Raw genomic sequence first — 14147 nt, 5'->3', positions numbered from 1 at the left:
CAATACGTGACAACATCCTTCTCTTGAAACTTCTCAAGATCGAGCTTTGGTTCCTATAAGTAAAGATCAAATTATGACTTTCCATCGCTAGAGGCAGTATACTTTTATATTTTAAATAAATATTTTTATTAGGCTCATGGGCCGGTCCAGCCCAGCCTCACGGGGTCACAAGCTTACTTGGGTCGAGCTTAAAAGTTTTGTTTTAAAATGAGTTACAAAAATTCTAGCCCAATCTTGCTAAATTACGGGCTGGACTAGGCTGGCCTAAAGAGCCAAGCCCATATTGACGGCTCTATATACTCATAGGATTTCATATTAAAAATGTTGAGTTTGATTGCAACATGTATATAAGGCTTATATTAAAAATATTGAGACTCTTGACGCCAATAAGGTTTTTATTTAAGAGAGAAAAGAAGACTATGATTTCGCTATATGAATATTAAGTAATAATAGCATGACACCTCGAATTCAGTATGAGAATTTTTTGTATGTTTTTTTCTCTCAATTTGACATAAGGGGTATTTTCGATTTTCTCTTATCAATTAGGAATTCTGTTTAGCATCACAAACTTTCTTGCATTCCCATTGATTAGATTAACTTTTCATGTCGAATGTCTGACCTAACAATTAAGGAAATATTGAGATTTTTCTAAGAAAAATAATTGAGATATATTTGAAGTTCATTTATTTTTAATTGAGAAAAATGTCCTGACCTATCAACTTTTGAAGTTCATTTATTCTCAATTAATCGAAAAAGAAGGTCTTAGTTTGAACTCTGAAAATAAAAAAAATGATCGAAAATAATTTACTCCTCCCAATAAATTTATTCGGCGCGAACATAAATTAATTAAATTGATGCACTTCGAATGCCGAATGATTAAATCAAAAAAGAAAAAAGATAAACTAATGTATTAATATTAAATATTAAATTCACACTTTACTTCCACTTGCTCAAAAAAATGTTAGATCCGTGATAATTTCAGGGTGGTGGGCCCCGCAAAAATTCAACTGAAAATAGGAATCTGCTGGACGCGCGGTACAGGAGCTGCGGTGCACAGAGCCACGGAACCAATCGTGGTCCACAGGCTCTGGTCTCCGGCAGCTACACCACCTTTGGATTTACCGGCGAATAGCATCGGCGCCGGAGACAACAAGCCGCCGGCGAAAATGAAAGGTTTATTCAAATCAAAGCCTAAAACTCCTGTTGAACTTGTTCGCCAAACACGTGATCTCCTTATGTACGCACAGCGTAATTCTGATACTCGCGAGAGCAAGCGAGAAGAAAAGGTTAGGATTCAATGTCTTTTAGTTAGCTCAATTTTAGATCTGGATTATTTTCCTTTTAATTTAAGTCAGTTGTTACCTTATTTTTCCTTGGATACTTAATGTTTTAGAAATTCCATGTATCAATGTAACTATGCCTAATTTTTTCTTGTTGGTTAAATGTAATGAAACTGGTGGATAAGTTACTTAGTCTACTTGCTAGTTGTACTCGGATTTAAGTTCGATAATGTAATGATTTTTTACACCATCAGTGCAATTTACCTCTTGTAATATGTTGCTTACCAATTATTAAAGATAACCAATCATGCTATTATTGAATAGAGTTACCTGCAATTACATTTTAAAATAATCTGATTGTGAAATATTTTTAACACCATCAATGCACAAAACTTAAACTCTTTTCCAAATGGAACTAAGTTATATGCGCACACAGTGTAATGATTTTTTATACCATCAGTGAAATTTCCCTGTTGTAACATGTTACTTGCCATTTACTACTATTAATCATGCTGTTAAGCAGAGTTATGCAATTGCCTTTTAAATAACCTGATTGTGTAAATATTTTTTACGCCGTCAGTGCATAAAACTTAACCATTTTCAAATTTGTGTCATCCTTTGGCTTGGTTCTAGCTTTAGCTTTTGGAGTACTACATTGAGCTCATCTTTTACTCATATCACCAGTAACAATGTCATCAATATGAATTTCATTAGAAGAATATGGAATGGCCATGTTTAATACGGTTTCTGATTGAATTTACATACACCAATTCGCTGAAAATTTAACTTGTCTACTTCTTTCCTTATCAAAATATGCAGATGATGGAGTTAGGCAAGTCAATTCGGGACTTAAAGTCTATTCTCTATGGAAATGGTCAATCAGAACCTGTCTCTGAGGCTTGTTCTCAGCTGACTCAAGAATTCTTTAGAGAAAACACACTGCGGCTGCTTATTAATTGTGTTCCGAAGTTGAATTTAGAGGTAATACTTAACCCTCCTTTGAATTGTATCAACTGGTGGTTCTCTGGTGTCTTCTCTGCTGTTTGACCGGGTGTGATTTGATAATTTGCTTTTGGGTTTTGATGTTTATTAACCCTATTATGTTGTAAGATCTTGCTTCCATCTCTTGTCTTCCTGTTACAAGGAGATTTACTTTTTTCAGGCTCGTAAAGATGCTACTCAAGTAGTTGCAAATCTGCAGAGACAGCAGGTCCAATCACGGTTGATTGCTTGTGATTACTTGGAAGCAAACATTGATCTGATGGATATATTAGTATCAGGGTAAGTAGTGACAAAATAGAGGTTTACAAATGTGGTGACATGTTATTATCATGTGTCGTATTGCATTATCAAATTGCTTCATGTTTATGAGGTTTAAAATATTCAAATTATTTTTTGGGCTTTTCTTTTCTAATGCACATTGCTGATCCCTATCCATGGGAAAACTAGATCAAATTATCTTAACGAAAGAAATCAGAGTTGTTCTTGCATGTTCTTATTAGACATATTTTGTCATTAAACTTTGTGTGAACTGTTATGTTTAATTGTTTACTCCATTTCTCCTGAAACACTTTGGGCTATCTCGAAATATTGAAGTGATACTAAGGGCTCGTTTGGTATGAGGGGTAATCCCAGGATTAAATTTGAGATGAGTTTATCCCACGTTTGGTTGAGATAAAATCATGGTATAACTAATCCGGATTAGTTATCCCGGGATTGTAGTATTTTTTTATTCCTATGGGAGGGTGGGATAACTAATCCAGGATAATTAATCATGGGATAACTTGTTTTCCAACCAAACGACCCCTAAGAGACCAATTTCAAGAGCTTATAAATTTAACTACAAATTTGATATTTTCTTTATATAAACCACTGTTGTATATGCTCTTGCAATTATTTTGAATAGTTTATTCTATATTCTCAATTATTACATGTCAATCATAGCAACTCATTTGAGAAAGCATAAGATAGAGTACCAAAAAGTCCTTTGGTCAGGGCAGAAAGTATTTCATACTAAATATATAGATGCCATAAAAGATATGTATGAAAGAGCTGTCACTAGTGTTGAGAACAATAGTAGGAGATATAAAAGAGTTTCCTGTAACCGTGGTTTACATAAGGAATAGGCATTGGGCTCATACTTGTTTACCTTAGTTATGGATAAGGCGATGAGCTAACTAATAATATACAATATGAGGTACATGATTTATGCTATTTGCTTAGGATATTATACTAATTAGACAACCAACAAGGGACTGAAGTAAGACTAAATATATGAACTGCAAGTTTAGTCCGTATAAGAAGAGTAAAGTTAAAGTGAGATTACAGGGAATTGTGGTAAGTAAATGCAAACAATTCAGATATTAAGGCTCGATATTCCAGGAGAACGTTATGATAAATGAATATGTTATACATAGAATCAAAACAGGATAGCTGAAATGGAGATGTGCTACCAGGGTGCTATATACGTGAGCAGAGGCGGATCCAGGATTTAAATTTTTGGGTTCAACTTTTAGGTTTTTAGCATTGAACATATTATTCTTAAAGTTATGGGTTCATCTATACTATTTATTATAATTTTAATAATTTTTTACACCTAAATTTGTACTCCGCGTCGAAAGTTATGGGTTCAATTGAACCCGTACCTATAACGGTACATCCGCCCATGTACGTGAGAGAAGGATGCTTACCAAAGTAAAAGATATGTTATATAGAATAGTTGTAGGACGAACATTGTTATATAGGATTGGATGTATAATATTGCCGGAGATTAGCTTCGTGGAGCTACATGGTCATTAGGGATTCATATAGCTGACCCCAACTGTTTGGGGTTGAGGCGTTGTTGTTATATATAATCAAAGTAACTTTATTGATTGACATGTCTAGTCAAGTTTTTTTCACCTAAAAATGGGACTGAGGTAGTTTATTGTGTCAATTCTTACAAGCCTTGGTGGGATAGCTTCTTCTAGCACATCCGTTTCCTGGGAACCAAAAGATGTTTTTGAAGATCATTTTGTTAATCTCTTGGCTATTGGTATATGGATTTCCAATAATTCTTTTTCCATGTCATTTAGGTATGAAAACACAGATATGGCTTTGCATTATGGTACAATGCTGAGGGAATGCATTCGACACCAGAGTGTTGCAAGGTGAGGCACATGAACTTATCTGGATTTTGCTTTTGACTCTTGTCAAATATGTATATCCTTTGAATCGACTGGTAATAGAAAATTCATTTATCTGATCTATGAGCTACTTAATTAGCTTTCTTTTTGCTATATATTTCTTAATTTCTGAGTGCAAATGAGGCATATTGCTAGTGTGTGCTGCTACTGCTGAATCTGTTTTTTGAGAACTTATATGTGTGCTTCTGTTGTTAGGTACGTCTTGGAATCAGAGCACATGAAGAAGTTTTTTGATTATATTCAGCTGCCAAATTTTGACATTGCTGCTGATGCCGCTGCAACTTTCAAGGTTGGGTGCTTTTAATTATGTTAATGGAATGAATATCTGATAGATAATTTTGTTCACTGAAAATATTCTATTGTCATCTCAATGGCTACTTAAGTAAATATGCCATCAGTGTTAATTCCCTATTGCACTAGAAAAAGAAGCCAATTTGCTACTCCACATGACAGCCTTGGCTGTCCATGGTGTGGTTAGCTTGCTTATCAAATCAAATGATTGGGTCTCCGTAGTAACTGCAGTAGGAACTTGCTGCATTAATTCCTAGTGAAATTCAGCGGGCTGGTCGTGCTATAATCATTCTCCAAAGCTTATTGTGGTTTCGGCATATTTATTATGACTCTGCAACAGAAGCTTCTGCTCTTTCCTAAGAGTTGCTTGTCATGCCTACTGTGGCATTATCCTGATTCAGTTGCAATTTTCTGGCAGGAACTCTTGACGAGGCACAAATCAACAGTAGCTGAGTTTCTTTCGAAGAATTATGACTGGGTAATAGATTTAATATATTTGCCTAATTACTTATTATTGTAGACATGGAAGTAAGTTGTTTGAACCATAGTTACCGGGAGTTCTCTGTGAACTTGTGTATGTTAGTTGTACACATGCAAGCTTGTTGTGTGAACTATATTTAAAAGTTTTTCTCTGGAAACTTGTTGCTTCTTGCAGATCTGATTTTTGCAACTATGCTCTCAAGATACTCTTAACACCTTCCGTTGTTGATTCTGTTATGTTCTTTGTTACTATGAATGATTCTTGTAGTACTGATGGAGCACTCAGTTATATGCACTTTTTACCTTTATTTCTTGGGACTTCATGACTATCAGGCTTTGCTTTATTATCTTAGAAACTTATTCTTTCACCCGATGGTGCCTCTTGAGACCCCTTTCCATCATCAAAAAAGGGAAAATTGTGACATGTTAATGGAAAGAGAAGGTGTGTTAAGAACCTCAGAGTTTGTTCTTGTTGCTGCCCTTTTTCTTTCATCCAGGTTTATGTAGTTGAGGGGATGGATGGATGGATCAACTGGGATAGGGTTAAGGAGGATTTTGGTGCCAGCTATGTCGACTTTCAGTGTTTTGATTTGCACTACTTGGCTTAGTGATTGATACATAAATGTGGTCAAAACATATATTTTACTTCTAATAGGTTTTTCCATTATACTTGGATTTTCTCATCACCTACTCTTGCTTCGAATAATTAATTATGGCGAACTTATTCGCTGCTGGTTCCGTTTTCAGTTCTTTGCCGAGTATAACTCAAAACTGCTCGAGTCCAGTAATTACATCACCAGAAGGCAAGCTATCAAGGTAAGGGAAGCCTTCCTTCTTCTTATGGACAACTTCTGCTGAATAATATACTTCTGGAAAAAGTTATGTTCCTTCAGAAAATTTCTCACGTCTTTTGCAAAGTATCTCAGTGGAATCTAGTACATGGTAGGTCATAAATGCTTGATGTACATTTTATACCTCAAGCCCTCCTCATATTACATGGATAGCAATTTTTCTCTATCCCTTATATGCTGATCCTCATTTTGTTAAAAGAGTTGTTCTTGCGTCTTCTTTTACTGAGGGCTATGTTTTTGCATTCAACATCATAATTCCTTTAGGAGATACCTTTACATGTACCTTTTAGGCTGGGATTAGCAGGAATCCTCTTTCCATGATGAAAGAAGGGAAGAGGAGGAAACTAAGGGGCTTGGATAATAGAAAAATTGAATGAAATTCGTGTTTTCAGAATTAAGCTGTTTTGTTGTTTCACTAGAATGGATGAGATTCATTCTGTTGATTGACGGGAAGCTGAACCTTACGACTTTGAGGAGAAATTTCCAGCAGTCGCTTTTTATCATTTATTCAAGCTCATATCTTTTCTTTGCCGGAAATTCATAATGTTATACATCACCAGTAGGTCGTTATAATTCTGGAGTCTTTCTTCATTTCTTTCAGACAGTGACTGTTTCCAATTTATGTTCAGGCAGTTGTGACTTGTAGCCTGACAGAGACCTCCTTTTGGTTGTTTCCTTTTCATATTTAAAGATGTTTGTTTTACTGTTGCAGCTGTTGGGAGATATACTGCTTGACCGCTCAAATTCTGCAGTAATGACGCGTTACGTTAGTTCAAGAGACAACTTAAGGATCCTTATGAATCTTCTCAGGGTATTAAGCTATATTTGGTCGGCTCATTCTTATTGCAGCCCTATCTTCCTCACTGTCATTCTACTCTCTTCTTTAATCTTGTATTCTCTTGAAGTTTCTGTTGGTGCATTTAATTATATTCTCTTCCTATGTTGTGGGTGGTGGGGGCTTTACAATATTGATCATGAAACCCTTGCTGCAATTCAAGTTTATTATTAGACAAGACTAGAGTTAATGGGTGCTAATTGGGCAGGTAATTTGGACAGGTCAACATTGAGCTAATACAGTGATATTCCACGCATACTAGGGGTTAACTTTGGGTTGGTCCACTATGGATAACTAGCCTAGAAGTGCCTTTGTACTTTTTGAATAAATCACAACTGCACCACAATCCCTAACTAGTTATGGTCGGCTATATGAACCCCTTATATTTCAAAAAAAAAAAAAACCAAAAAAAATTAACTAAATAAAAAGGACACCATTATAACTTAAAATCCTATCATTTTTGGATAATGGTGGTGTCAATGTCAGGTTGCGAGCACCTTGACTAATCCACCGGTCTCCTGTTAACTCTAACAGAGGTTTCGTGATAACTCTCGCACCAATTTTTAGAAAAATGAGAAGAATCACCTAGTTTTTTGCTGTTACTGGGATTTGCGCCATGGTTTCCCATGGTATTCCAGCTTTATTGACCTCTCAACTAGAAAGCCTATCGTAGAATATGGGAATCTGTAAAAGATTAATTAGTTAAGAAAGCAACAGTCTGAACAGGTAAATCTTGTCTTGGAGTTTGGCAGTTGCTATTCTGCTTCACCGCACCAGTTCATGTTTTTGTGTGTGATAAGTCCATCTCAACCCAATGGACAAATTGTTAACTTGTGAAATAAGTAAAATTAGATGGACCACTTTTTGCTTAGCACAACTAGACTTGAAGTTGAATTTATCACTCACTCACGTGAACAGTATAAAACTGCCACCCTAAACAGGAACCATGACTATCAGCGTGGCACACTTAATTGTTTGAGTGAATGTATGGTTTTGGAGTGACTACAAGTTGACCTTTTACAACATGCATAAAGATTTGCTGGGGCAGAGTGGTATGTTTTACGAGGATAGCGAAAGTTGTGTGGCTCCTTTCCCCATCACTATAGCTGATGACCTTATCAAATTATCTTCCTGAATTGCTGTCAAGTTTTGTTGATTGCTGAATTACTCCTTTTGCAGGAGTCAAGCAAGAGTATCCAGATAGAAGCATTCCATGTTTTCAAGGTATTCTCTATTGATTTAATATTTTTACCATGTCTGCTGATTGTTTCATTAGCAGCGGCTTTTTCTCTGACTTTCAAGTTCTGCAGTTATTTGCTGCAAATCAGAACAAGCCTCCAGATATTGTTAGCATCCTTGTCGCTAGCAGAAGCAAGCTCCTGCGCCTCTTTGCTGATTTTAAGACTGACAAAGGTACATACATAGTAAATATCGATTAAGAATAGGCACATGCACAAGAAATATGAATACAGAGCTGTATCTTGTGAAAGAATGCCTCACGATTTTCCTTACTTTATCTGCAGAGGATGAGCAGTTTGAGGCTGACAAAACGCAGGTTGTCAAAGAAATTGCAGCCCTTGAAACCAAGGAACTCTCTTGAACTCAGACTAGTTAGTTCCTCAACTGTCAGGTGATGTTGTTGTATGTGTAAATGAAAGACGGTGTTTTCTCACAGAACGATCTTTTACTGAATTACTAGTCTTAATTCTTAAAATTGCTATTTAAACTTCACTTTCTTTTTCGTGGTTGTTCGTCATTTGTTCTCGTTCCGGATCTTCTTGATCTATCCAAGAACTTATCAGTCTGATGCTACTATTTGGAGGGTTTGATCTATCCAAGATCTTCTTGGTCTATCCCTATACATATGCTGCGTATTAGCTATTCGAGATTTACCGCCAGTCAATTATTGCACAAGTTATACAGAGTTTGATATCGCAAACCAGACATTGATTGAGTTAGTTTTGCTGATTTGTTTTCCCTTAAACAGCCACCTGAATACTATAGTACCTAGTATGCTTAATTATTGTGAGATCATTTTAATTTATGCGACCAAGCACACGATGCATGGATTTGATGCTAAAAAGGAAATGAAGTATCATCTTTTGTACCAAAAAAAAGTATTTACATATACTTGCAGATTACACATATTGTTTTGTTAAGAAGTACGAAAGTGAGAAAGTTTGCGTAATGAAACTTGGGTTGTGTAATTTTTCCGAAGTCTTAACGAGATGAGGTAGGTGTCAACCACCCTTCCTTCTCTACCTTTTTGTTCAAAAATTTAAGCTACTTAGTGATTCTGGCGATCTCAATACCTGACCTGGTGCTACTCATATTCATCTTTACTTCCTCCGGTCCAGAATAAGCACTATTTTACTTTTGGCACACCCATTAAGGCAATACGAATTTCTAGAGAAAAAGAAGATGTATTCACTAAATTAACCTTAGTTAATTGTTACCTTGACACAATTGAATATGTAAATAAGGGCAAATTTTAGAAAAAGAAAATTAATTCCTTCTTGATTACATAAATAAATACTTATTTTGGACCGAAGTAAAATGATCACTTATTATGAACTGGATGATATTATATTAGGATGTGAAGTCATGCAAACTTTGGAATAAGCAACACCACCTGTTTGTAGTTGAAGGGGTAGGGCAGTGCCCTATAATATTTTGGATTGAGCTATTTCCAATTAGAATACATGAAATTACACCTAGTGACCTTGAAATTGAATTATTTAGATTTTCTACCCTTGTTTGTTCCATGGGCAAATCTTTAAGGTCAAAGTCAAAAGTGTTGCTTATGAGGCAAATCGAGGGTAACACACTAACACTTGTCAAATTTTCTTATTTGTGCAAATCACTCACAATAAAAAAAGACCTATTAGAAGTTGCAATGAACGTTAGATGATTCATTGCTTTTCCAGTAGATAGTCATTCCGGGTTCACATAAGCGCGTTGATAGATAAAGACAAAGTTGATTACTTGTTACACGTCTGAAATTTTGATGTAACAGATGAAAGCGAAATTTCTTGGAATGACAAGAGAAAAGGAGTTGACCGAAGACCTCACTCTTTTTTAAGCGACTTAGGAGGGTGACTCCAACAATTTATTAAAAAAACAAAAAGAAGATGAGTTATAGATCAGAGATGTCTATGGACACAACCACGGAAGATGGGGAATCCTTTATTTCTAATACAGATGCAATCATCAACGGCACTTCTGATATTTCAGCGTTGGCTGAGAGCTTAATCTCAGGTCCCAACATCCCTAATTCGTCTTGGACGAGTGCAGACGACGTCCAGCAGCAGATTTCGACGGCTGGTGGTGGTGGTGCTGCTGCTGCTGATGATATGATGATTGTATCATCAGGTGCATCTTCCATGTTATCCAATACTAATAAGCAAAGTGAGATTATGATATTTAATGTTGATTTCAGGGCGGTTGCTGTTTGCAATAACAGTGATAAAATTGAGGAGAAAGGATCAGCTGAGAGCAGTAAGCGATTGGAATGTCGCTTTGGTTTAGGTTCGAATATTGGTGGGGCAGTGAATGAGGAAACCAGCTTTAGGTTTGTCAATATATATACATTGATGGCTTGTGCCGAGGCAATCCAACAGAACAACTTAAATCTAGCTGATGCACTCGTCAGCGACATAAAAAGACTTGCGGTTCAACAATCTGGAGCCGTGAAAAAGGTGGTGTATTATTTTGACGACACTTTGGATCGAACTATTAACGGAATGAATGCACCGTATATTGTTGAATCCTCCTATTGCACGGATGAACTCTTGCAGATGTACTTCTATGAGACTAGCCCCTACCTCAAATTCGCCCACTTCACTGCCAATCAAGCCATTCTTGAGGCCTTTGCCGATTCAAATAGAGTACATGTAATTGATTTCAGTTTGAATCAAGGTTCGCAATGGCCGGTGCTAATGCAGGCTCTCGCCTTGCGTCATGGGGCTCCACCGGCTTTTAGGCTTACCGGAATTGGACTACCACAACACTCCTTTTTGGAAGTCCGGTATATGCTAGTGCAGTTGGCTGAGAAAATAGGTTTAGAATTTGAATTCCGTGGATTCCTAGCCAATTCTTTAACCGATGTTGACGCTATGATTCTGAGTATTAGATCAAGTAATGTGGAAGCAGTGGCTGTGAACTCTATTTTCGAGCCTCACCATGCGATGTCCAGGCCAGGCGCAATTGAGAAATTGCTGAATACAATCAAAGAGATGCAACCGAAGATTGTGACGACCATCATCAAACAAGAAGCAACAAACTCAGAGTGGACTCAGTCCTACAGCCGAGACTCGGAGATGGCGGAGCAGTACCCAGGGCGGCAGATTCATAATGCGGTGACTTGCAAAGGGAGTGATCGAATTGAGAGGCACGACACTCTTAGTCAATGGAGAGTGAAAATGAACTCAGTTGGATTCAACTCGGTACGCTTGAATTCGAACACGTGCAACCAAGCAAGCAAGCTTTTGTCCTTGTTTCATAATAGGCATGGATGTGGAGTGGAAGAGAATGATGGGTTTCTTATGTTGAGTCGGGATAGTCAACCGCTCATTGCCACCTCGGCTTGGCAGCTTACGCCTCCGACTCTAGGCTAGTGGGTCAACGGTTGAACTTATGAAATGTTTGGACAGTTTTTAGAGAAAAAACTTTCCTTTCTTCCAGAGGCAGTTTCTATTTCTGTTTACCTCGAAAAATATGAGTAACAATTAAAGATAATTTGTGATTTTAAAGATATGTGATTTATTCTAATACCAGTGAATATACAAGTAATATTAAATTTAAGCAAGACGAATTGATGAACAAAACTAGTGTTGTTAGAGAAATGGGGATCTCGAGCTCGATTATCTCGGGGACCTCGAGGTGAGCTAAGAGCCAATAAAGTATGAACAATAAAACAAAGATAACAAAGCTGAAGAACAATTGTTGAGCACGGTAAACAAGAAAAGCAGAGTAGAATATTCTATTGTAGTGAATGAGATATCCTTTACAAAGATTGGGGTCCCTTTATATAGAAGGTGAAAACCCTAATATGGTACATTTCCAATTATGGTAAAGAATTCTATTGGTACAGCTGTATAACAACCTAGTACGGACTTGTACTATTTCGTACAAATCTTATCCCTTACTTTATATCCTGACCCACGTGTTCTTGGGAAATTCTCACTCTTTCTTGAGTGTCGTCGAATTTGTACTGCCCTCGAGGCAGATCATGACGGGTCTTCGACTTGCTTCTCGAGGTGAGCGCATCCAGTCTAGGCTTGATTATTACTTCGAGCTTCCCAAACTCGAGCTTGAGGCATGATTAAGTTTTCAAAATCGAGCTCTCCGATTTCGACCGTATATAGATAGTCACTGCATTTATTAGAATAAGATGATAAGAAACGATTTGAACCTCAATTTTCCAGAACCTCTCGTGATGATGTCATGCCCGTGACGTAGGCGCTTGAAGTGTCGTCGTTGGCTGAACAAAAACTACACTTATTCCTCTTCATCTACTTTTAGTCCTTTCCCTTCTCTACCTCTTCCTCTAATCACCTATTTACATGGTTCAAATATGTGGCCACACGGTCACATGGCAACAACTTTACCAGTTACGCCAAAGCTTCCTTTTTCAAAGCTTCGGCTCGAGACAACGAGAGAAAGGCACTAAATCCCTCCCGTATCAGAAGATATGTGAACTTTACACTGCTGCTCATCTCTCTTAACTTCAACCTGGTGTGGCGATTCATTCCTTTTGCTTTCCAAGGAATGAGGTGCCACTATTATCTACTAACTTTTGCATCCCACACCGTAACAGCGTTCCGAGGATGAACACTCTTGGATTGTTGCTCGTGCATCTTGCAACTCTTTTTGGTTTTTTCCTTTTGCTTGCTCGTTCTTAATGTATTGTGGCCCAAAACTTCAACAGAATGCTCAATCTTGACTGCTGGAGATATAATTACATCCATCGAGGACCTTCTGCCCTATACAAACGTTTCCAAAGATCTTAAATGGTGCCCTCAAGAAGAGGATTTCCGAAGATGATGCTCTCGAGGACGTGGTCTTAAAAGTGGATTAGGTTCTTTGGCTTTTATTTTTTGCTTCTTTGTTCTTGTGTAAGTATCCTTCGTGGGTGCCTTAGCTATACTTTGTAAACATTTCTTGGAAGTATAAAAGGATCCTTCTGTATCCCTTTTGGCCCATGCTGAATTTTATTCTATCTTTATTCGTAAAAGACTCGATTATATGGTTTCAGTGGCTAGCCCAAATATCGAGCTCAGGACATAATAAACCCTTAGGTTTTTAATTGATCAATATAATACCCCTCGAGGTTCTCGTTAATCCTCGAGCTGAGCTTAAATGTGCACTTGGAACATCGTGATTCCCGATCCCGAGTTAGGTGAGAGCAAGATCTCGAAATGAAGTTAATCCTTAGATCTTTTTGCAGTCCTCGAGTGAGAAATTTATCTAACTCGGGTAGCCCTTGGGCTTTGCAGTCGAGCGGGTATTTGCTCAAACTTGTAATAAGGATGGCCCTTAGGACTTTTCACAATTCTCGAGCGAGAAATTCCTCAAACTCGGATAGCCTTGGGCTTAGTAATCGAATGGATACTCTGCTCGAACTCGACTTATAGGCTGCCCTTTATGATTTTTGACGAATTAATCCGTGATGCCTTGGTCCTGATGCCAATATCGTGACATCAGCGGTTAAAGCGACTAAAAAGTTTCTTTTTGTGCGATTCCCAAAATTATTAATTGGAGGCGGCTGACGGTCGGCCTTTTGGCTTTCCCAGCACGCTTAAATGACCTCTATAAATAGATAAATTTCACAACCTTACAAACTTTATTCTCATATTTTTCTCAAAGTCTCATTAGCATTTTCAATTTCCTTGACCTCTATCTTCTCTTCACTATCAACACTCTTCATTTTCTTGGATCTTCCACATTGTGATGGCTAAAACCTCTAAACCGGTTTCCCAAAAGAAAAAAGCTTCTTCATCTTCTCGATCGACCAAGAATAAACCGGTAGTTCCCCCTCGCATTGAGGAGTGCATCCCCCCGCCATGTGAAATAACATCCAATTTCAAAATTGAGAAACCTGCATCGACACCAGGCCGATGCGAGCCCATGTCTCGATATGTTTGTTTGGTGACCAAGGCCGAGCTTGGGCAAGTAAAGGAGGATTGCAAGTGGATAATAAAGAAATATTGATTCCTTCCTCTGA

General features: G+C 37.5%; 2 protein-coding genes across 2 annotated transcripts; both read left to right on the top strand.

The window, feature by feature from the left end:
- The first annotated feature begins 943 nt into the window (after positions 1–943).
- Positions 944–8653, top strand: LOC107764159 (putative MO25-like protein At5g47540). Its single transcript, XM_016582701.2, has 11 exons — positions 944–1286; positions 2100–2261; positions 2443–2561; positions 4355–4429; positions 4661–4754; positions 5175–5234; positions 5984–6052; positions 6800–6898; positions 8102–8146; positions 8233–8335; positions 8446–8653. Exons 1-11 carry the CDS (start codon positions 1167–1169, stop codon positions 8520–8522), a joined length of 1023 nt encoding a protein of 340 aa, XP_016438187.2. The 5' UTR covers positions 944–1166; the 3' UTR covers positions 8523–8653.
- A 1369-nt stretch (positions 8654–10022) lies between these two features.
- LOC107764158 (DELLA protein GAI-like) lies at positions 10023–11673 on the top strand. Its single transcript, XM_016582700.2, has one exon. It carries the CDS (start codon positions 10054–10056, stop codon positions 11536–11538), a length of 1485 nt encoding a protein of 494 aa, XP_016438186.1. The 5' UTR covers positions 10023–10053; the 3' UTR covers positions 11539–11673.
- Positions 11674–14147: the final 2474 nt, after the last annotated feature.

The sequence above is a fragment of the Nicotiana tabacum genome, chromosome 11 (assembly GCF_000715075.1).
Source record: "Nicotiana tabacum cultivar K326 chromosome 11, ASM71507v2, whole genome shotgun sequence".
NCBI classification, from domain to species: domain Eukaryota; kingdom Viridiplantae; phylum Streptophyta; class Magnoliopsida; order Solanales; family Solanaceae; genus Nicotiana; species Nicotiana tabacum.
The sequence above is the reverse complement of the archived record's forward strand: the minus strand, read 5'-3'. Positions and strand labels throughout refer to the sequence as shown.

Bases quoted from the DNA above. Each gene is read 5' to 3' on its own strand.
- LOC107764159 (XM_016582701.2), top strand. From the start codon at position 1,167: ATGAAAGGTTTATTCAAATCAAAGCCTAAAACTCCTGTTGAACTTGTT. The intron at 2,562-4,354 runs GTAAGTAGTGAC...CATGTCATTTAG, and splicing joins ATGGATATATTAGTATCAGG to GTATGAAAACACAGATATGG. The intron at 5,235-5,983 runs GTAATAGATTTA...TTCCGTTTTCAG, and splicing joins TTTCGAAGAATTATGACTGG to TTCTTTGCCGAGTATAACTC.
- LOC107764158 (XM_016582700.2), top strand. From the start codon at position 10,054: ATGAGTTATAGATCAGAGATGTCTATGGACACAACCACGGAAGATGGG.